The sequence below is a fragment of the Pogona vitticeps genome, chromosome 5, assembly GCF_051106095.1.
Source record: "Pogona vitticeps strain Pit_001003342236 chromosome 5, PviZW2.1, whole genome shotgun sequence".
Classification (NCBI taxonomy): Eukaryota; Metazoa; Chordata; class Lepidosauria; order Squamata; family Agamidae; genus Pogona; species Pogona vitticeps.
The window spans coordinates 46,284,514-46,307,414 of record NC_135787.1 but is presented as its reverse complement, the minus strand read 5'-3'; the positions used below and the strand labels follow the sequence as shown (position 1 = coordinate 46,307,414).

At 39.2% G+C, this 22,901-nt stretch overlaps 1 protein-coding gene across 2 annotated transcripts in view; it reads left to right on the top strand.

Moving 5' to 3' along the window:
* Nucleotides 1–22,901, top strand: part of DCHS2 (dachsous cadherin-related 2) — a 134,210-nt gene that overhangs the window by 47,349 nt on the left and 63,960 nt on the right. Inside the window, exons 2-3 of one of the 2 annotated variants that reach the window (XM_073001531.2) lie at nt 9,351–9,542; nt 17,754–17,985. In XM_073001531.2, coding sequence (XP_072857632.2) covers nt 9,351–9,542; nt 17,754–17,985 — 424 coding nt within the window. Of the gene's footprint in view, nt 1–9,350; nt 9,543–12,703; nt 12,819–17,753; nt 17,986–22,901 lie in introns of those variants that run through there. The other variant, XM_073001532.2, reaches the window with a different exon arrangement.

Here is a 22,901-nt window from a genome sequence, read left to right as displayed (position 1 = left end):
GTGTCTAGTCGCACTGGCCATGTGACCACGGAAACTATCTTAAGGACAAATGCCGGCTCTACGGTTTGGAAATGGGGATGAGCACTGCCCCCTGGAGTCAGACACAACTGGACTAAATGTCAAGGGGAACCTTTACCATTACCTATTTGTTTTAACTGAAGCAGACCTGACCCGGAAGTATAACCTACGTTAGAGTAAACCCTGTGCCTTAATTGGTGTGTCTGATAAACTGATGGTTTTAACTTAGCAGTGTTTGGGTTGGCTAATTATTTCAATTTCTCTTCCTGGTAAAGCCCTACAAAAGGAGTTAATTGTTTTTCCAGCAGTCAACCACCCTTATTGCTTTTACTGTCTTTTAGTATGTTTTGTTCTATGTTTTATCCTGCCTCTTAGAATAAATATGTACTTCTATCAGTTTGTTATTTTACTAGAAATGTCCTGTTTTCCCATTTCCTAATAACTTTGGATAAAGATTGTTACCATATTATTTCATTTTTGTCTCCATGCCTTCATTTACCCAACAATCTGAACTTTGGGTGACAAGTGGTTAACTGATGAAAATAGGAGTCGGGTTCTGGAATTTTTCACTGCTTGGTATCTTTTTTTGAATGATAGTGAACACAAGAAGGTATCTTGCAGACCATCTTGGCCCTTTGATATTGCATTCTTTTTCTTGCTGCCAACATGGAAACAATATTGCAAAGCAATATCGGGCAATTTCCTGGTGTTTTGAATCATGCATAGGGAAGCACAATATTTTGCCTTTATAAACCAGAGGGTTTTTTTTTTTTTTGCAGAATTTAATCTAGAGTTTGATTTGTAAATCTGATTATGTTGGAAATACACTCTTGCAAAATAAGGATATCACACTAGTACAGTTACAGTATTTGTTACTCAAAGTAATTGTTCACTTCTAGTAGGCATCCTTCAGTCTTGAGGGACTATGATAACGTGCTCTGAATAGAGGTCTTGGAACAGTGTCTAGTGTGGCTGAGAAGGCCAATTTGAGAGTGACAATCCCTTCCACAGTGAGGACAAATACAATCTGTCACCTGTCCAGCTCCCTGATTTTGCTGCTTTCAGGACTGCCTCTTTGCCTTGGCCTGCTGGACAAGGGTCTCTTCAAATTGGGAGAGGCCATGCTCCACCACCTGCCTCCAGACTGAACGCTCACCCATCTGTTGAGGTCCATTCCTAAGGCCTTCAGATCCCGCTTGCAGATATCCTTGTTCACTTAAAATGCTAGTAATTGTTTACTTTAGAAATGGTAGTTTAGCTTAAATGGTAGCTGTGTTTTTATGCTGTTACCTGCCTAGAGTGGTCTTAACCGACCTGATAGGCGGGATATAAATAAAATAAATAATAATAATAGTAAAATCTGAACCAACATATGGAAACTATTACGTTGCCTTTCACTGAGTTCCTGCTCTAGCTAGCTCAGTAGTTCCAGTTAGTGGTTCTCCAAAGTTTCAGACTGGGGATGGCAGGGACTGAACATGGGCTCTATGGACCCTTGTGATGCAGTGGTTAAATTGCCGTTGTTGGTTAGTCGTTAAGTCATGTCTGACTCTTCATGTCATTAAGTTAGTCGTTAAGTCATGTCCATGGACCAAAGCATGCCAGGCACTCCTGTCTTCCACTGCCTCCCGGAGTTGGGTCAAATTCATGTTGGTCACTTTGATGACACTGTCCAACCATCTCGTCCTCTGTCGTCCCCTTCTCCTCTTGCCTTCACACTTTCCTAACATCAGGGTCTTTTCCAGAGAGTCTTCTCTTCTCATGAGATGGCCAAAGTATTGGAGCCTCAGCTTCCAGATCTGTCCTTTCAGTGAGCACTCAGGGTTGATTTCCTTCAAAAGATAGACTTGTTTGTGAGGGTTGTTAATAATAGGCTCTTTGGGAAGTAATTGATTCATAGTAACACCATAAGTCAAAAGTGACTTGGTGACAAAGAGTAACATCTATTTTAGTGAAGGTATTAAATTGTCATAGATTCAGAATAAACCTGGATTATCATTTTCTGCTTAAATATTGATCTTTATGGCATTTGCTGACGGGTTGAATATTCCTTTGGGATTTCAGTTGAATAAATGAATGGCTAACATATTCTTGCAGCTTCTGTCAGAATATCAGAAATCACCATCTACTTGGTATTCAGTATTAAGCGGAGAGCCATTTTAGAACAAGCTGCTTATAATTTACACATGGTTTGCTGCAGTATATTATGTATTACTTTCTAAGTGTAATAATGACTTCCATTTCTTTAAGGGAAACATTCTAATTCTCCTAATTAAAATCAGTAGCCTACTGAAGTTTGTACTATACAGGACCCGCTGAAAGAATTGCTTTGACAGAGATGTACAGAAATGAAAAAAAAAAAGGAAAGAGGGAATGCCAAATAGAAAACCAAAAACAATAAGAATTGCTTGTTGCTTATTATTTTCATTATACAATGTGATGTAAGTCTGTAGCGTTTTTAAATGGAAGCAGTTGGAAGTAAGATTTAGTTTTTCTAGTATTTACACGTTTCGTGAGAAGCAAACCAAGTATTGTAACAGTTTACCACATTGCAGATGGATGCCATTTATTTTCTGTACTTTACTGACTGATCCTGGTGACATAAGCAAAGTGATAACTTTCAGTCCGTTACTCACTATTAAATAAAGATCCCCACCACAATTCTAAGGACACATGCACGGGCACTGGTTTGGTATGTGCATGTGCTCACATGCCCCTGGAAACATGCTGGGAGGATCTTTATTTAACTGTAAGCAATGAACTGTTACGCAGCAGGATTTCAGCATTTAATATTTGGTGTATTTTGCAAAGTAACAAAGCTTTCCCACATTTCTCATATGGTTGGATGGCTCTCTGTATATTAAAGTGATACAAGTGATCATGATACAAGTTAAAATAAACCATAATTTATCAGACTGGCAACAAGACATCTGACTGTGTGCATTCTTTTATTTAAAATATTTGTAAAATTCCAATGGCAAACAAAAGTTATTTTGTGCAACTTATGTGCAACTAAAATGCACATACCGTAAAATCTGCAGTAGACCATGGTCTGGCATTAAAATACCATATTAAGCTCTGCACTTGCATGTTCTTTCCCCTTTTGCATGATAGGGAGAAAATGTCCGTCTTCCAGTTGTCCATATACTGTCATTTGAACAAACCATAGTTAAGTTTTCAAAGCACAGTGTTAAACCATAGTTTGTTCCCGAGTTGATGCTTGTTAACTATGGGTTATACATGCCACAACTTCCCCTATTCAATCCAGAGATAGGAAAAGTTCCTTTTGTGAACTGCAACTCCCAGAATCTTGCAAACAGCAAGTCTAATGGTTGGAGGAAACTGATCATATTAGTCCAGAAAGTATTTTCCCGCCTATGATTCAGACATAATGAACTTGTTTGGAAATAATGAAGTTGTTTGGAACTGTATTCAAACCTTTTTCATTCATTTCATTTCTTTGTATACAAAGGACGAAGCGATCATGTATGAATTCAGATCTTACCAGACAACATTCTTGTAAAGTGAACTTAAAATTAACTGCTTTATCTGAATGTACCCAGATAGTAAGGATGAGCCATATTTTACAGTCAACATAACACAAATAATCTCACGGCTTGCTATCAATCTTCTAAGAATGGTCAAGCACAGAGATGAGCAGATTTTTATTTTTGGCCTACAACTCCAAGAATTCCCCAGGCAGCATGGAAGTTGTAGTTTAGAAATTCAGATCTGTATACTTCTAGTCACGAGGGTGACATCTGCATTTGCTATGTTTTTTAATGCAACAGAACTGTCATTTTGAATCATTTGTGTAAATTATAGTTTGAAACCTTCATTCATAGTTAATAGTTGAAACTGTGTTATAGGTACATAGATTTTTGCCATGTTGGCATTTTGATATTTATAGACTCATGTAGCACAAAAATACAGAAGAGAATTTTATTCGTTCATCTGGTTGTTGTCTGTCCAAATATATACAGTGCAAAATGTGGAACAAAATATTAATAATCAGTTCACAAAGTAAATCAGGTGCTACATCAAGTATTTTTTCATTGTTATAAGGGTTGGACTTGAGATAAAAGCTAGTATGGCAGATGTAGTAGTGTATGATGAGCACTTGGATATATTTCATTGTCATTCCTTTCCTTCCTCTTCACCTGATACCCAATATCTAGTTGAAAGAGATCTTGACCGCACTGTGTTCATGCAGGTGAATACTCCCATCGTCATGAAAACTGTTCAGATGAAAGATGTGAGACAGACATTTCCTGCCTCCTACATCTCAAAGAACAGTTAACTTTTAGGGTCTATCAGCTGCAAACCTGTAAATTTTCTTTTGGTCTGACACTTTCATTTCCTTGTTTGAACCACAATGAACAGTCCCTTATTGAGGCAGTATCCAGTATCACTTGAGATGGCTCACTTACACCTTAATAATTTTAACATTTCTTTTCGTACTCAGCAAAACACATGCTATCTTTAAATTATGCCTGGTTCAATTGCAAACTATGACAAGTCCTCAGGGTAATCAACATCTGATGAGGAACACTCACCAAGGTGGTAAGAACAGGTGTCTAACAGGGAGCTTGGAGTATTTTTCCTGCCTTGCCCAGAAACCAAACAAGAGGTTGTGTTGAGGCATTAAGATGCTGCCATTAGGCAGAATGAGGCAGCTGCTTTGGGCATCTGCGCGTCGAGAAAGAGCAGTGGTTGGTTTATTATTTACTTAATTTGCATATTTTTACTGTCAGCAAGGAGTGGACATGCTTGGGTTTTTCTGCCTTTTATCAAAATAATGTGTTGAATTGGAGGAAGGCATCATTTGCTGCTCTGCTTCAGGCAAGAAAATATCTTGAGCTTGCTTGAGTAGACATGTATGTGAAGTTCCACATTTTTGGATAAAAACTGTTTTCAATTATAGGGTCATATTCTATTCATGTTAACTGTTTGCGTTATATGGACTGTATAATATGCCTCATCCTTACCATATAAGTTTTTTTGTTTGTAGTATCTTAGGTACCTCCAAAAGGTTATTAGAGCCTTCTAAAATCAAAGCATCAAGCACTAGTATGCAGGGAAGGAGTTACTCATATTTTAGTTGATCTTGTTATGTCAGTGCTTTGCATGTTATTCTGTGCTGTCAAGTCCAAACTGAGTTACAGTGACCCTAATAGACTTTCAAGGTAAATGAGATACTTAAGGGGTGGTTTTACCAGTTCCACTCCCCCTAGTGAGTTTCCAAGGCTAAATGAAGATTTTAACCCTGGTCTCCAGAATCCTAGTCTGTCATTTGATCCACTGCACTACCCTGGATATAGTAGTATTTAATTGGCCCCTAAGGCTTGTTTTTAAAGTCCTTCAGTGATCCCTCCCTGGAAAAACTGGAACTGGTTCCCCCCCCCGCCCCTCCCTCCAGTTTTTGAGCTTGGAACTCCTCTGTAAGGCAGCCATAGATGAGGAATTGGTCACTGGAGTCCTGAAGCTTTCCTAACCTCATGCCTGAGGGACTGACAGCAGTCAAGTTTTTAATTTTAAACTGTTGCTGACCTGCTGCTGCTGTTGCTATTCCTGAATCACCCTTCTCTTCATATTGGCTCAGGGTGTTCTTATAAGAAGATTATAAACACAATGAAATATAACAATCCAAAACAAACATCAAAACAAAAGCTGATAGGAACTGTAACAACGCAAGAAGGATGGCTTCTAAAACCAAAGGAGCCAGCATGAAATTACCATCTAACTGAAAGATGTGCCAGCTGTAATGGGTTTGGAATGGGCAGAAATCTTTTCTGTTAGCAGAACCTCTTTTGTCGACTTGAGCTGGCCATAAGACCTCTTGGTTAATTAGGATTGCACTCCAACTCAGTAGAATTTTTGCAAGACAGCATAGCTTTTGCCAGCACTCTAAAGGCCACTAGTGATGGAGTGTGGGAAGAGATATCAGACAAAATCAAAATAAATAAACAAATAAAAGTCAAAACACTGTGGCACTTTAAAGCCTGCTGTATTTTATTGTGAACTTCCATGGATCACATCTATAAAAGCTCACACTAAAATGTAATAGTTAGTCTTTAAGGTGGCACAATGTTTTCGTTGCGGCAGATTTTTTTTTTGCAGAGTACATAAAAATCAATGATTTTTAAAAATCAATTTAAATCACAATTTAGATGTTGTCACATTCCCAGGGGGGTTCAACAGGCAAAAATCCAATAAGCCAGTCCAATATCAGAACCCAGAAGATGCAAAGCAGATACCAAAACGCCAAAGCCAAAACACGAACCAGAGTCCAAAGCCAAGGGTCCATAGAACAAGGTCCAAGATAAGTAGGAGTGTGGCTGTGAGCCAGAGTGTGGACTTGTTGCTTCCACAAACTTCTAAGCCTCTGGGTGCAGATTTTATAGCAGCAGCAGTCATCGAAACACTTCATCCTGCTAAAACTCAGGGCTCGTTGACCTGATGTTCCTATGGGAAGCATTCATGCGATCCTCTGACCTTCGCATCATGAGTCTTTGCTGAAGCTTAGCCCTCACCCTGGCTACTGGGGGAGAAGAATCTGGTGGTGATTCAGTTGTCTGTGCTTCTAATTGCTCAGCATTTTCCTCAGCTGTAATTAACCTCTCAGATTCCAGATCTTCTTCGGCTGAACTCATGACAGATTTAAAAAAACCATTTTTTTAGATTTAAGTAATTAAAAATATCTTTTTTTTAAAAAAAAATGTAAACTGTGGTTTAAATCAATTTGATTTAAATCACATCCACCCTAGTGCTTTTTGTTTGTTTGTTTGTCTGTTTGTTTTTGCTTTCGTTATCTTTTTTCCTGATATGTTTGCACATATTATTATGGCTGCTTCTTTGAAAATTGCATCTGGGAAGGGAGTTTCACACCTAGGCCACTGCTACACAGACATTGTTTTATGTCTCAAGACAATATGAAATTTCCCTAAATTTTCTGCTTTTCATTTGTGGACACTCTTTATAGGCATGTAGATTTTCCTTTCAAAGAATGACTGAGTAGTGTCTAACTTGGAAGATGCAGATAATGTTTAACTATCTCATAATTCCTCACCCAATGGTACATCATTACCTTCTGCCATGAAGTTTAGATGCAGTGCTTCAGATGCAGTTAATTGAAGAATAAAGAGACAGACATAGTTGTCTAACAGGGGGTGACCATCTGTTAGACTGCAACAGGACATAGTGGCTATTATGATGGAAGTATATTTAGTTAGGTTTTGAGCACCGATTTTCAAGGGCTACAGTGGCACTCAGGAGATTAAATGTGTCTGTGTCTAAGTGCATGTGGCTGTGTGACTTTAAAAGCTGGGACAAATAGTTTGACAATCATTCTGTCAAAATCACTGTACAGCAGAATCGTCGTCATGCAAAAAAAAAAAAACAATTGGAATGCATTGAAAACTGGTTAATGTGTTCCAGTGGGGAAATACCTCATCATCCAGTGAAGATCGCCTATAGAGAACTGCCAATCAGCTGTTTAAAATTGCTGTTTTCTGAAGCTTCTGTCTGGAAAACAGCCATTTTGAGAAGGGAAGCCATTTTGTGGAGCCGGTAAAACCATCGTTTTGCAAACAAACGGTTCGCGAAGCAGGGACCTAATCAACGTAAAGCGACAAAACCCCCATAGGAACCATTGTTTTGCGATCGCTATAGCGATCGCAAAAAAGTCGTCATCAAGCGATTTTATCATCATGTGGGGTCGTCGTAATGCAGGGCACCACTGTAGTATGCTATGCATGATTGCAAGCATTTCTGAAGGACTTGGTGAGTTATATGAAATTTCAGTTATAAATCACAGTATTATTGTGGGATGGCTCACAGAATTTGTGGAAGCTGCAGGTGTCAGGGTGAATCCAAATAATCCAAATAATAAACAAATCTATTGAGATGCATTTGCTGCATTCATGGGTGCGGGTGGCAAAATTTTATTTCCTTGATTTTGGCAACTGGAAGAATACCACCATACAGTTCTGAAGTACTGCCCTACCATTTTGAGCACACCTGATCTCATCTAATGTTGGGGAATTAGCAGGCTCAGACTAGTTAGTACCTGAGGAGAAATTTGAAGCTCTGGGTAGGACCAGAAAGGAATTGCTGCCAGTCAGAATTGGCTATACTAGGCTCACATGGACCAAGACTCTTCCTTAGCCTGTGGTAGGTTCCTGTGTTCCTATGCACTTGACTATTCTTTGAGAATATACAGTAGTGCTTCTGAATTTGTTACATTTATGCAACATTCAGTAATTGAAGTTCTCTGAACATTTCCTAATATAAGCCTAACACTGATGCACTATAAGGTCATATCAAAGGCATATTTGTTAGAAGGAACCCCTGTGTTAAAAGGCCTGCAAGCTCCACTGCATGTGGACTACATTGAAACACATCAGCAAGAACTTTTTTGGTCTAGCTGATTCTATAATATATATTCTTCCGTAAAGTGTTGAGGTGTCCTGTGTATTCTGAAGCTGCATGATACTAGTGTTGGGGACTGTACCAGCTGGTTTTGCAGACTGTTAGATGGACTTTCATTCCATCTAATGGAGAGGGATATAGCAGAGGATAAGTTAATCAAATTTTGAAAAGATTGTGGTGAAGAAATGCAAGAACTCCATTTTCATGGGCACATCCATTTTCCTGCCTTGGATATTGATTAACAAGATATTGCCAGATAATAGTAGTAGAGCACTTTGTATGCCAGAAGATGTGATAAAAATTGCAATTTATTGTCAAATTATTGGATGATTAGCTATTAATTTGTCTCCACTTCAACATGGTTATGTTTGTCGACTTTTAACTGCAGGCGCCTAAGCTTCTTTAAGGTATTAATGCTTTTATGGGATAAAGATTACACACAAGAATGAAGACAGACAGTAGAAAAATAGAGTAACACAATGGATTATGTGCCTCGTGTGATCTGTAAACATTACAGTGAAGCTTCAGCAGGTGATGTGTTGGTTTTCAATTTCACTTTGAGTAAACCTTTAGAATGCTGGAGGCAAGAAAGCCAGAGAACTTTGATCCTTCATTTTTGAAAATATAAAATCCAGCTGTGACATTCAGAACTGTCTCCATCTTTGGTACAACCAAATGGCTCCTTTACTTTCAAAGGTTTATTATGCTGCTTTTGAAAATTGTCAGTACAGCTCTGTGCATTTTGACACTGGAGTATGTTTTAACATGATCAGGGATGGGCCTCCTAAGCAAAAATAGACTCTCGCAGCCCATGCTGCAAAGGACATTTTGCATGGATAATAATGTAAGTATGGGACACATGGATAAGAATAGAATAATGTTTCTTCATTGTCTCATTGCAGGTGAAGGCAACAGACAGAGATTCAGGCCATTTTGGCCATATAGAATACTCTCTTTATGATGGCTTTCATAACCATGAAAAATCAAAAGCATTCCAGATTGACTTAAGCACTGGCTGCATATGGGTGTCTCAGGACATAGACAGGGAAGAGGATCCATCTACCTATGATCTCTTGGTGAAAGCTACAGATGGGGTAAGTAGGTTCAACTCTTAGATTATTAAACTTTTTTTGGTGTTCTTGTTCTTTAGGTGTAAAGGGTAAGTGTGTATGCCATTGTTTATCACTAGCTCTGACAGCACTGACTTCCCCATATTGTTCCTTCACCTCCTTTTTAGCCTATCATAGTTAATTAATTCATTGTGTTCACTCCATATATCCCATTGATTCAAATGGGCCTGCTTTAACTGCACTTTACTAAGCTAAAGTAAGTTGCAGTTTGAGTAGGCCAATTGAATCAACAGAATTTACTGAGGAGTCATCAAATTCCCATTGATTCACTATAATCCAGTTTACTACACTAAGCAACAGGATTTTGGCCATTGTAACTAACTTTGGTTGCAACAACTGTAAAAAAAAGATACAGTATAGGTGTTTACCGAGCTTTCATGTCTGTTCTGTCGGATGTCTCCCCAATACCATTTGAAAATATGTTTTCAAATGAGAGTGGTATTGAATTAGTTTCCCATTTATCTTACAAACTGAGTACTGGTAAATAACAAGAAAAGTTCCAGGAACTATAATCCAGGCTTAATACCATTTATCATAGTCTCCTAACAGCTTCCTAAAATTACAACAGTGTTTGGGGGGGGGGGGGGAGACAGTTTAACTGCAATTCAAACAGGACAGTTTTCTCATAGTTTCTATTTGTACTCAGTTGTTTTATTGCATTATCAGGCAGAAACATAATTTAAAAAGAAGACAAAATGTTGCACTTTGAAGAGTAACTGCTATTTTATCCTTGTCTCAGGAAGTGGACTTGTCCACAAAAGCTCACATGAAACTATAGCAATTAGTCTTTAAGGTGCCACATTTTTTTCTTTTTATGTTGTTTTTGCCTTTTTGTTTTAAGTAGGTCTTGTTAGTCAGTAGTAAGGTCAAGTAAAGGTAATTTGGGCATTAGTCACAAGAAAGATATACTGTTCCTAATAGAAATAGACAAAATGTGTAACTAAAGCTTAGAATCTGTTATGATAGCTATCATTTTCTCTTAAAAGTACAAGGATACCTAACAATACAGATGTATTCCTGTTTGCTCAGAAGTATATTGACTGAATTTATTGGGTCTACTCCCAGGTAAGTGGCTGTGCAATTGTATCAGCCTTTATAGACCTTAATTTTCTGGAAAATTCATAGTTCTTTCCAGTATTCAAAGGTCTGTTATCGTTATTATGAAGCTAGAAATAGCAGCTGTTGTTTCTTGTAAATAGAGATCTGCAAAATTGCCCTGTCAAACTGACTTTCTGCAGGTATTGCTGTATAAAAGTCAGTGGTATTGTACTAGATATTACATTGACTGCTCCAGGAGAAGGGAATGGTAAAGTACTTCTGAGTATTCTTTGCCCATAAGACTCTTTAAATGGTTACCATAAAACAGCACATAGTAGTTGTTGTTGTTGTTGTTGTTGTTGTTGTTGTTGTTGTTGTTGTTGTTGTTAACATTGGTATTAGCATTATATAATGCTGAACATCACCATCGTAATTATCAACAACAAGGGCTGTCAACATTATATTGATGGTCGGGAGAAATATTACTGCCTAGTATCCCTCTCTCATCTTGAGTCCCTCTAACTCCTCAGTGCTCCAGGAAGTTACCAAAATGCAGATAGCTGATCACTGTAACTTGCACACCAACCTTGACAGGTAGGAATACCAAAACACACACAAAAAAGTATGGAATCCAGTAGACAGTAAAGAGTAAGACTATACTTTAGTACTCCAGCCCTGTCTTCTCCAAATAACCAAGCTACTGCAAAATGTTATTATTTTTTTAATTAAAAGTGTGGCAAAAAGCAGTCAAAAGAGTAATGGTTGAACAGTTTCATAGAGCAGTTCAAAAATTTCCAAAAATTTTAAAAAAGCTGTGCAGCAAAAGAATATTGAGAAGATGTTTAAGGCAAATACAATTTCAGAACAGTTCCCACAGAAAATAAGATAGCTATCCTAAACTTACAATAAAGCAGAACTTCAGCCTGCTTCCAGAACATGTGCAGAATTCAATTAAGTAACAAAGCAGTAGGTGAACATAGCATTCTCCCTAGAGAGAATAGGTTAAACTATGCAAACAAAGCAGAATTTGAAAGATAAGGCTTTCGTGGTATACTGTACAAACCCTTCTCAGAGAGATTAGCTTCTCCCAAAGTTACTTCCTCCCCTCCCTTCATTTCAGCTGAAAACAGTTTTCTTAATTAGCTGGTACCAGGAGTGAGCTTCAGTCTTGGTAATTCCTTCTCACACTGATAAAACACAGTTGGCAGAACTTGCTTATTAACAAGCAGTTTCTCCTTCTTTTTTCTTGCCTACCTATCCCAGCACAAGCTAACAAGCCTGCATTTCAAAGGCAACAGAAACCAACATGCTCTCATTTTCCAGTTTCTTCACGGGGTCTTAGGATTAGGCAGAAGCCTCTTATTTTTGCAGAAATGCTATTTTTCCAGCAGAACTCTTTCAAAAGGGCTGCTACCAAAGTGACCTTCTTGCAAAACTGTGCCCTGCTTAGTGATATATCTACTAGTGCAGTGGTTCTTAACCTTTTTCAAAGAAACGCCCCCTTGAGCCATTGAGGAAGTTATCATCGCCCCCCCTCCCCGCGGTGATGATATCTTATCTATCTATCTATCTATCTATCTATCTATCTATCTATCTATCTATCTATCTATCTATCTATCTATCTATCTATCTATCTATCTATCTATCTATCTATCTATCTATCTATCTATCTATCTATCTATTTATTTATTTATTTAAAACACTTAAATTCAATGACCCCTGAAAACAAAATTAAATTCCAAGAAAATGAAATGCCCCCCCCAAAAGTAACATTTAATGATTTAGTTGCAAGTGAATTTTAAGACGCAAAAGAAATATAAAAAGGGCATAAAAACAAATGCAGGAACTAAAAATTTCAAGACAAAAAGTCTGAAACTAAATTAAAATTGGAGGAAAATATATATTCATGCACACTGTAAAAAGGCTGCAGCCATCTTCACAGGTTTGGCTTGCTCCATTGCCCCCCTACTGCCCCCTTCTGCTCCAGCGCCCCCACGCCGCCCCTTTTCGTTCTACTGCCTCCCTGAAAAATGAAATCGCCCACTGGGGGGCATTATCGCCCAGGTTAAGAACCACTGTACTAGTGGACTGAGGGGGCTGAAGAAGGAGTGGAGAGAGGGAGACACTAAGATGTTCCATATCCAAGCCTCCCTCAACCCATGGATACAGCCGCTATGCCTGCCAACTTGGTTGAGGGCTATTGTAAGTAATTTCTGGCACCAATTAGATTTATTTGTTTGTTGGTTACACTTTTATACCATGCTGATTAGTGCTGGGCACTATTCTGGGTGGTTTATATAAGTAACATAAACATAAAATAAATCCCAAGTAATATCTAAAAAAAACCCCATACATGTTCACAAAAAATAAGGACAATCATCTAATAAATCACAAAAGAATAGTGGAAAATGTTGGATTCAGCACAGTTTCAGCTGGCCTAGTGTTGGCTCAACTGGCCCCTTGCCACCTTTATCCATTAGAATTGTGCTGTTAGAGTGATAAAATGCATTGCACAGTTATTTCAATAATCCTTCAGTAATCATTTAAAAAGGGGCTCGCAAATCCATTTGCAAGGAATGAGGGCAGTAAGCTGCTCTGGAAGATATGAGAAAAACCTTGTATAGGATCTGATACACAGGATAACTGGAGAAGAGGTAATGTCTCACATTAGGTCGATCTTTAGGGTAGGGAGAAGCAGTGTCTATGTTGTCTGCCTGTTCTAAAAATTGACAGAACAAGAAGTCCTAGTTTCTTTTCTAGAACCAGTAATTGCAATTATATGGTTCAAAACACACAGTCACCTGGTTTGGCTCTGTTAATAATTTTGCATCGTTTTTTGTAGTATTTGTATAGGGAGCTTTTTTGCTACAAAGAACTCTTGACCTAACTTTTCCAGTAGGAACTACGGCTGATGGGAGATTGAGCCATGGCCTAAAGAGATATACAGTACTGTATATTCCAATGGTCTGCTGCTGTGTTTCTCTGTGCCTCCTTATCCTTGTCAGTCACATTCAAATACATATAATTTGGCTGCATGATATTAGAAGGCTGCTCCTGAGCCACATTTTCCCTGTCATCGTTTAGTCGTGTCCGACTCTTCGTGACCCCATGGACCAGAGCACGCCAGGCCCTCCTATCTTCCACTGCCTCCCGGAGTTGTGTCAGTTTCATGTTGGTTGCTTCGCAGACACTGTCCGGCCATCTCGTCCTCTGTCGTCCCCTTCTCCTCTTGCCCTCACACTTTCCCAACATCAGGGTCTTTTCCAGGGAGTCTTCTCTTCTTATGGAGATGGCCAAAGTATTGGACCCTCGGCTTCAGGATCTGTCCTTCCAGTGAGCACTCAGGCTTGATTTCCTTCAGAATGGATAGGTTTGTTCTCCTTGAAGTCCAGGGGATTGCACGTCAGCCCTAAACATTCTCCTCAAGCTTTGGAGAGGCCTCCTTTCATGTTAGGAATTGGAGGAAGGAGGATTGCTTCATAGATAATGTATTTATTTTGTCATTTATTTATATCCTATTTTTCATCCAAACTGGGACACAGATTCTACCCAGGACTTACTTTATGCCTTTATGTGCCAAAGATGGATGGGTGGATGGATAACAATTGTTTGCTAGGGGAAAAAACACAATTGTCCCCTACCAAAATAACAAACAAACAAACAAACAAACAAACAAACAAACAAACAAACAAACAAACAAACAAACAAACAAACAAACAAACAAATAAATAAATAAATAAATAAATAAATAAATAAATAAATAAATAAATAAATCGGAGTTGATGTAGATTGGCATGAACTATAGTGCTAGTGTTGCATCAGATACTCTCCCTTCACTTTCAAAGTGCTTCTGCAAAAGGGCAGGCACTTTTGATGATTTCTTCAGGTGGTTAGGCAAAACTAATGAATAACGAAAGCAGTGGGGTTTGGAGGCATCTGTTCTTTAGCAGATAAGCTTTGACACTGCGTTGCGGGTGGCAGAACCACAGTCAGCAGCCTGGCAGTGTGCTGTTTCCTGTGGGAACAGCGTCTCCAACTGGGCCATGCTCTGAGAATGAAGCTGGGGGGGGGGGGAGTCATTTGTAACGTAAAGAATTTGCAAACCCTCTGCTAATGATAAATTATTTCGCCACCTTGGCAGGTTATTAGTTTCATGATTTTTCCCCTTCACTCTGGTCCAAAACCATTGGAAAAGCATATTTGCAAAGGGATGTTTACTACTACTACTACTACTACTACTACTACTACTACTACTACTACTACTACTACTACTACTACTACAGTGGTGCCTCGCTTAGCGATTGCCTCGTTTAACGATGTATTTGCTTAGCGATGAGGTTTTTGGAGCGATTTTGTGCTCCGTTTAGCGATGTTTCCTATGGGGAAATTTCGCATAGAGATGTTCGGGACCTTGCTTCACTTAGTGATGACAGTTTAGGTCCACCTGTTTCGCTTAGCGATGTCCATTTTCGCTATTTTAAGTGTGTCTTAAAATGCTCAAAAACTGTTTTAAATGCTTGGGATCGTTAGTGCACCTTGTAAAACCTTTGCAAACATAATTTGGCTTTGTTCTGACTCTTCGTTAATTTTTGGTGAATTTCCCCCCCCCCATTGGAATGCATTGAACTGTAGGTTTGACAGCTGTCTTCATAGAATTGGTTCAATTTCAGCCTCTTCAGCATCAGTGGTTGGTGCATAAACTTGGATTACTGTGATGCTGAAAGGTCTGCCTTGGATTTGTATTGAAACCATTCTATCATTTTTAAGATTGTATCCCAGTACATCTTTCCCCACACTTTTGTTGACTATGAGGGCTACTCCATTCTGTCTATGGGATTCTTGGCCACAATAGTAGATATGATAATTGTCTGAATTGAATTCGCCTATTCCCATCCATTTTAATTCACTGACACCCAGGATGTCAATGTTCATTCTTGCCATCTCCTGTTTGACCACATCCAGCTTACCAAAGTTCATAGATGTTACATTCCAGGTTCCTAATCAGTATTTTTCTTTGCAGCATCGAACTTTCCTTTCACTTCCAGGTGCGTCCACAGCTGAGCGTCTTTTTGGCTTTGGCCCAACCACTTCATTACCTCTGGAGCTACTTGTCCTTGTCCTCCGCTCTTCCTCAGCAGCATGTTGGACGCCTTCAGACCTGAGGGGCTCATCTTCCAGTGTCATATCTTTTAGTCTTTTGTTTCTGTCCATGGAGTTTTCTGGGCAAAATACTGGAGTGGCTTGCCAGTTCGTGCTCCAGGTGGATTGCGCTATTCAGAACCCTCCTCTATGACCTATCCATCTTGGGTGTCCGTGAATGGCATAGTCTATAGCTTCTTTGAATTATTCAAGCCCCTTTGCCATGACAAGGCAGCAATCTGTGAAGGGGTTTTTTAACGTACAAAGCCCTAAATGGTTCCAAGCTATCTAAAGACCACATCTCCCTCTATGAGCGTGCCAGGGCATTAAAATAATCAGGGGAGGCCTTTCTCTCAGTCCCACCACCCTCACAAGTTTACTTGGTGAGGACATGGGAGAGGGCCTTCTCTGTCGCTGCTCCCAGACTCTGGAACTCCCTCCTATGGGAAGCTAGGCCGGCCCCATCTTTGCTGTCCTTCCAAAGGCAGGCAAAGAACTTCTTTTCAGGCAGATCTTTTCTTAATGACTGGTGGTCTGAGAGTGGTTTTAAATAGACTGTTGTGCTCTGTTGTTTTAAATGTATTTTAATATTGATCTTAGTTACCATTTTAATATACTTGCTTAATTCTTTTTTAATATTTCTATACTTACTATTTTAACTTTTAAATACCCTGCACTGTTTCAATGATGTATGCTGCCTTGGGTCCTTTTGGGGAGAAAGTCGGCATAGAAATATTTTAAATAAATAAATAATAAATATAATAAATATTCACTTTGAAAATCCTATTAGGGTTCCTACAAGTCAGTTCTAACTTGATGGCATGTAACACACACTTGGGGAGATTTCTGAAAAAATACGAAATAGCCTGAAACACCACCTTTATCGTCATCCTGCTTTTAAGCATTGCTTCTTATGGCAAAAGAAAATCTGTTTATTTTCTTCCATCATATTCATTAATCAGGCATTGACTCATGAAGCAAGAATTAATGGAGAAACCAGTGCTGAATTTCTTCATAGCACACACAGACTCCAGTTGTCTTTCATTTACAGTGATGCTCCCTTGTAACTACAGAATGACAACCTCTGTGCCAGGCTAAATAAACAGAACAGCTATATGAGCAAATGCAGGAGAAAATGAAAGACTCTTTGATAGAGAATATTGATGTTGATGGATGCTTCAGCTGCACAGCAGTGTCTACTTCACATATGGAAATAATAGACAAAAAATCCAGTATAATTTTCTGGATGACATTTCTTCATTGATCCTGATTTGTCAAATATGTAGAGCTACTTAACTAGTTATGGAAGCTGGTGCCTGAAATCCTGTCATACTGTTACTCAAAAGATATAACTTTTGGAGGAAAATTGCCTTAAGTTAAGAAATCTTGGCATGCAACAGATACCATCTATGGAGTAACTTGAGCCACTTTGACTCCAAAAGCATAACAGTGCAGTAGGATTTTAGCCAATATCTGCTTGTATATTAGGTTCTTAATTTCATGTATATAGTCAGATCAGAGTTGCAAACACATCTATAAGGCAATTGCTATCTACTTCAGCCACAATTATTTGTCTCAGAAATGGCAACCAATTTGCCTATCTGCTTCTATTAATTTCAGAGTGTTCTGAAATATTTGTATGTATTAAGCAAGCTTTCGAGACTTTCCCCCAAAGCAGACGTTTTATGTCATTCAGACTCTTCTGCCATTACACGAGCAAAGACTGGGCTTTTTTTTCAGAGGCAGCCTGATCTGTGTCTCTGGCTTGTATACAAATGTGGTGACTATGATGGGTTCTTTCCTTACAATATTCAACAGTTAAAAGGTGTATATTTTTACATAGTTCTGTTGTATTGCATTGCTAGCTATAGGTCCTTCAAAATGGTACAGATTCTCCTTTCTCAATAAGCGAAGTTCTAGCAGGATGAAAAAATTACATGCCTAGTTCTTTTTTATGTATGACATCTGACCTAAAATGGGTTTTGATTTATTTCACAGGGTGGGCTAAGTGCCCAGGCTTTTGTTCGTATGCAGATAGAAGATATTAACGACAACCATCCTGTCTTCCACCCAGTGACTTACATGACAAGCATCAGCAGTCATACTCAGCCAGGAACAGAAGTAATAAATGTTATTGCTACAGACAAGGATTCTGGGATATATGGAGTTGTAACATATGAACTGGTTCCAGGACAATTCTCTTCCATGTTCACAGTGGATACATCTACAGGTATGATACACGGTGGATACACCAAAATATTAAGTCATATACTGCTTGCCTTACTTGCAGAGCCAGAAGTATAATTTACTCTTAATATGGATGCTTTTAAACCACTGTGATTTAGAAACTGTTGTTACTGATCTGCAACCTATCGAGAGATCTACAAATAGAACCAGGGAAAGCTATTTATAAAGGCTATTTATTCATTTAATTCATTTATACGCTGCATTTCTCCAGTTAAGTGACTCAAGGCAACTTGCAGATAGTAGGAACAAATAGGAATTTAAAATAAATTAAGCAATTACAAAGCAGTTAAATATAGTAATATTAAGAAACTCGTCTAAAAACAATTTTAGATTCAATTCTTTCAATTTTAAAAACATTTAAAAACCACTAAAATGATACAAAAGCAGCAACCATAGGGAATCTACTATGTTAAAGTTAGATGTTAAAAGTTTGTGTGAAAAGAAATGTTTTCACTTGATGCTGAAAAGACAAGAGAGAGGGAGCCTGCATAGCCTCATGAGAGAGGGCATTCCATAACTTGAGAGCAGCTACTGAGAAATTCCTCTCTCAGGACCCTGTCAAAAATACCTGTAAGGGTGAGGTGACTGAGAGGAGGCCTCCCCAAAACATCTTAAAACCCAAGGAGGATCAGTTGGGGAGATATGGTCCATTCGACAACCTGGACCCAAGCTGAATAGGGCTTTATAAATCATCACCAGCACTTTGAATTGAGTTCAAAACAAATAGCAGCAAGTGAAGCTGTTTTAATAGGGGAGTTATATGCTTCCTGTATCCAACACTGGTCAACAAGCTGGCTGTAGCATTTTGAAAAAGATGAGCCATCTTCAAAGGCAGCCCCACAAAGAGTATGTTACAGTAATCCAAACAGGATGTCATTATGAATGACATGCAAATGAACTCCCGGCCATGGCTGAGTTTTCGAGTACTCACAATTTGTGAGCCAGGGTTTTCAGGTGTAGTATAACTGGGTGTAGTACAGGTTGAATCCCTATTCCCTGGTCTGCAGTTCAATTTACTTGCTGCCCCTCTGTCTTGTCTGCATTAAATTTTAAGCTGTTTGCTCTCATTCAGTCTTACATTGATGCCAGCAGGATATTAGCCACTATTCATAAAACAAAATATAGCTTCTTTGGAGTTAGATGGAAAAGAGAGAGACCAAAATGGGTGTTATCAGTGTATTGGTGGCACCAAACTCCAGTACTTTGGACAACCTCTCCTGACAGTTTCATGTATATGTTAACTAGCTTGAGGGACAAAATAGAAACCCGAGTGACAACACAGGCCAAAGACCAAGGCTTTGGAGTCCCCCAGCACCAACTTCTGAGTTTGTTTCTCCAGGAGCTGTTGTAAGACAGTGCTTCCAAGTCTCATTCCAGAGAAATGGTTCTGAAGGATGCTATGATTGATAGCATCAAAAGCTTGAGAGATCATGCAGAACAAAGGGGATGCAATTCCCTATGTAAGTCTCTTCGGGGGCGTGGGTTCGAATCCCACCGCTGCCACCAATTTATTGTAACAGCCACCCTATGTAGTTCCCAGTGTAGGTTGCCTACCAAGATGACCAAAGCCATGTCATATTCAGGCCTAAAGCCAGATTGAAATAGAGCTAGACAGTCTGTTTCATCTACAAACACTTGGAGTTTAGAAGATACTATCCACTCTTAATTTCTTGCCTAAAACTGGAATACTGGCTACTGGCCAATATTAATCAAACATAGGAGGGATCAAGGAGGGCTTTTTCAACAGCAGGCTTATAACTGTTTCCATTAAACATGCCAAATCTACCCTTGCTGCTTGAAGGCATTTAAGACTCTCCTTACCTGCTGGGACAATCCTCCTTTGGATGATTTTATAATCCAGGAAATGCAAAGATCCAACACCTGTGTGACCTTCACCTCTCTGAGGATCCTGTCCACATCTTTAGGCTGCACAGATAGAAACATATCTATTGTAACAGAACAAGCACGAACCAAAGTTACATCCACGGCACTTGAATAAATTACAGTGCCTAGGTCAGGCAGATTCAAGCAACTTTGTCTATAAAATGCTTGTAATTCTTCACAGCAGACTGTTGAGTGGTCCACATTTTAGTTTTGTGGCTGGACACGCAATGGTTTCTTGAGCACTTTTTCAAACTGACCGGATATATTTTACAGCAACCTCTAGCTGACACAGTCACTGACCATGTTAGCTGGGAGTGGTTTCTCAAAGTTGTAATTTGAAAAAAACTGCTTCTGTTCACTTCTGGTTCAGATTAAAGGATCTCTTTTATTTTGCTCTTTTTAAAAGATTTTAATGTGTACTTGACTTCATTGCATTGTGTTAAAGTCATGTGCACCCACAGTTACCTTTAATCAGTGTCATTTTGCCACAATTGCTGCTGTCATCCCTGTTACACATGCAGAATTGCACAGCAGGGTATCATCCACTATGCATAGAAGTGTCTGCGTTTGTGTGTGTGTGTGTGAGAGAGAGAGAGAGAAAGAGAGAGAGAGAGACCGTGATTCTATTTTGTTTTGTTTTATTTGACTTATACTATTGTCCCAAGAGTGACCTGACAGCTAGACATATAGATAGATAGGTAGACTGATAAGTAGATTACTAGATAACATTCCGTGCTGTAACAGAAATGTTGAGAGAGGATGCATAATCCAATTGTGCATTGTAGCTATGTATGGAAATGTTTTACAGTAGCATTTCAGCTCCTTAAGAGGGAAATTCAAAGGAGCATGTTGAACAATATATAAAAATATTGGATTTGTTATAACAACTAGTGCCTGCCTCCCTTGACAAACATGTTCTTTGCTGATGAGGTGTTTGTATCAGGTAGCACATAGGCATGGTTTGAAAAATGCACTTGTCCACTTGTCTGTGATGAGTGAAAAATGCTGCTGGACGAGTCACAGCTCCCTCCCTGCTTGCCTTCTTCCCTTCCGCCTGTCTCTCTCACTCTAATCCTGCAGTCCTCCCCTCCCCCCTCCCATTGCAAAAAGAAAACTGCCCTCTTCTCTCAAGAAGAGAGTTCAAGGGTGCATAGAGTTATAACTCTGCAGGAGCATGTAGAGTAGTCACATGCTGGAGAATATGGAGATTCCCTGCTCCCAATTTCAACTGAATGAGGACACATCCTGGGGTGGGAGGGAACTGTGGCTCCTTAAGAGGCTGAGCACTTTTGCTTTCAGTTTTATTTTTGCTGGAGACATTCAAAAGAAAGGCATTCAAAATATAAGCTTCATGACCCCTCAGGCACGCAGGTAATAAAGCAATCCAAGTCTGAGAGTATAAATCAGTGATTCCCAATCCCAATAAATTACAAGGCTATACAGTGGTGCCTCGCTTAACGATGTTAATTGGTTCCAAAAAAATCGCTGCTAAGTGATTTCATTGCTAAGCGAAACGCGGTTTCCCAATGAAATGCATTGAAAAACGGATAATCCGTTCCAATAGGAACGAATTGCCGTCCTTAAACAAAAATCGCCATAGGAAACATTGCTAAGTTAAACACAGTTCCCCAATTGAAATGCATTGAAGCCTATTCAATGCATCTCAATGGGGGAAAAATAGAACAACAAATTAAAAAAGAGTCAGAACAAAGTCAAATTTGGTTAACAAAGGGTTTATTAAGTGCACTTTATGATTGCAAACATTTTAAACAGTAAACTTAAACTTTATAAATAACAGAAACACATTTAAAAAACAGCAAACATGAGGCTGTTTAAACCAGTGGTCTCCAACCTTGGGCCTCCAGATGTTCTTGGACTAAAACTCCCAGAAGCCTTCACCACCACCTCTGCTGGCCAGGATTTCTGGGAATTGAAGTCCAAGAACATCTGGAGGCCCAAGGTTGGGAACCACTGGTTTAAACCATTGTTAAGCGAAACAGGGGACCCAAAATTTAATCGCTATGTGAAGCATGGTCCCAACCATCGCTAAGCAAAAATCACCCATGGGGACCATCGCTAAACAAAGCGTAAAAACGCTCTGAAAAAGTCGTCGCTAAGCAATTTCGTCATTAAATGAAGCAATCGCTAAGCGAGGCACCACTGTATTCTGGTCATGCTGACTGGTGAAATTTTTGAGTGACTGATGAGACAATCTAAAAATTTTCAAGCCCTTCATATAGGGAATATATATACTTGGGAGTTACAATGCATTCCCCATTCTCCTCCCATAAAATAAAAGATGTTGAATCCAGATTTGTTCATACTTAGACTAGATCTACTGAATTTTCAGCATTAAATTTATGTAATTCTTTTGTAATAGTTACGTTTGTCTTCTTAAAGTTCAACAATAATTATATGGCTTTGTACTTTTTTCACCTTCACCAAGGAGCTACTTATGTACTTACCCGGCTGACCAGATTGCAGACTGCCTTCTTCTGGTCTGCTAAGCAAGCCATGTGCTCAGGCCTCCAATTGGCTGAAGTCTCCTTCCAGACAGCTCTCCTGATTGGCTGGTTCAAAATCTAGCTGGCTTCTGATTGAGCCACTTAGTAACTTCACGACCCTTTAAGTTGCCACAAAGATTCCATGGCCTTCGAGAACATGGTGGTAGTGGTCTCAGCACAGTCAGACCAAAAGCTCCAGGTAAAATTGGGGGATCTGGCTTGTTTCAAGTCATTGCTATTTTCTGCCAGTGAAGTGATGCCATCTGCATATCTTAAATTGCTGATGTTCATTCCACCACTTTGCACTCTTCCTGCATCTGAATCTAATTCAGCAGATTTTCTGCATGAAGGCTTGAGCAGGTGCTTTTGCCAATGGGAAGAAATTCTGTTACTGTCTATTTTGTTTTAAGAGCAGCCTCTTGGTCAGAATAAAGATTGTGCATCTGTATTAACAAGTGTTAGTGTCAGTCTCACTGGTGTCTATGAAAGATCCTCTGTCACCTGCCACAAC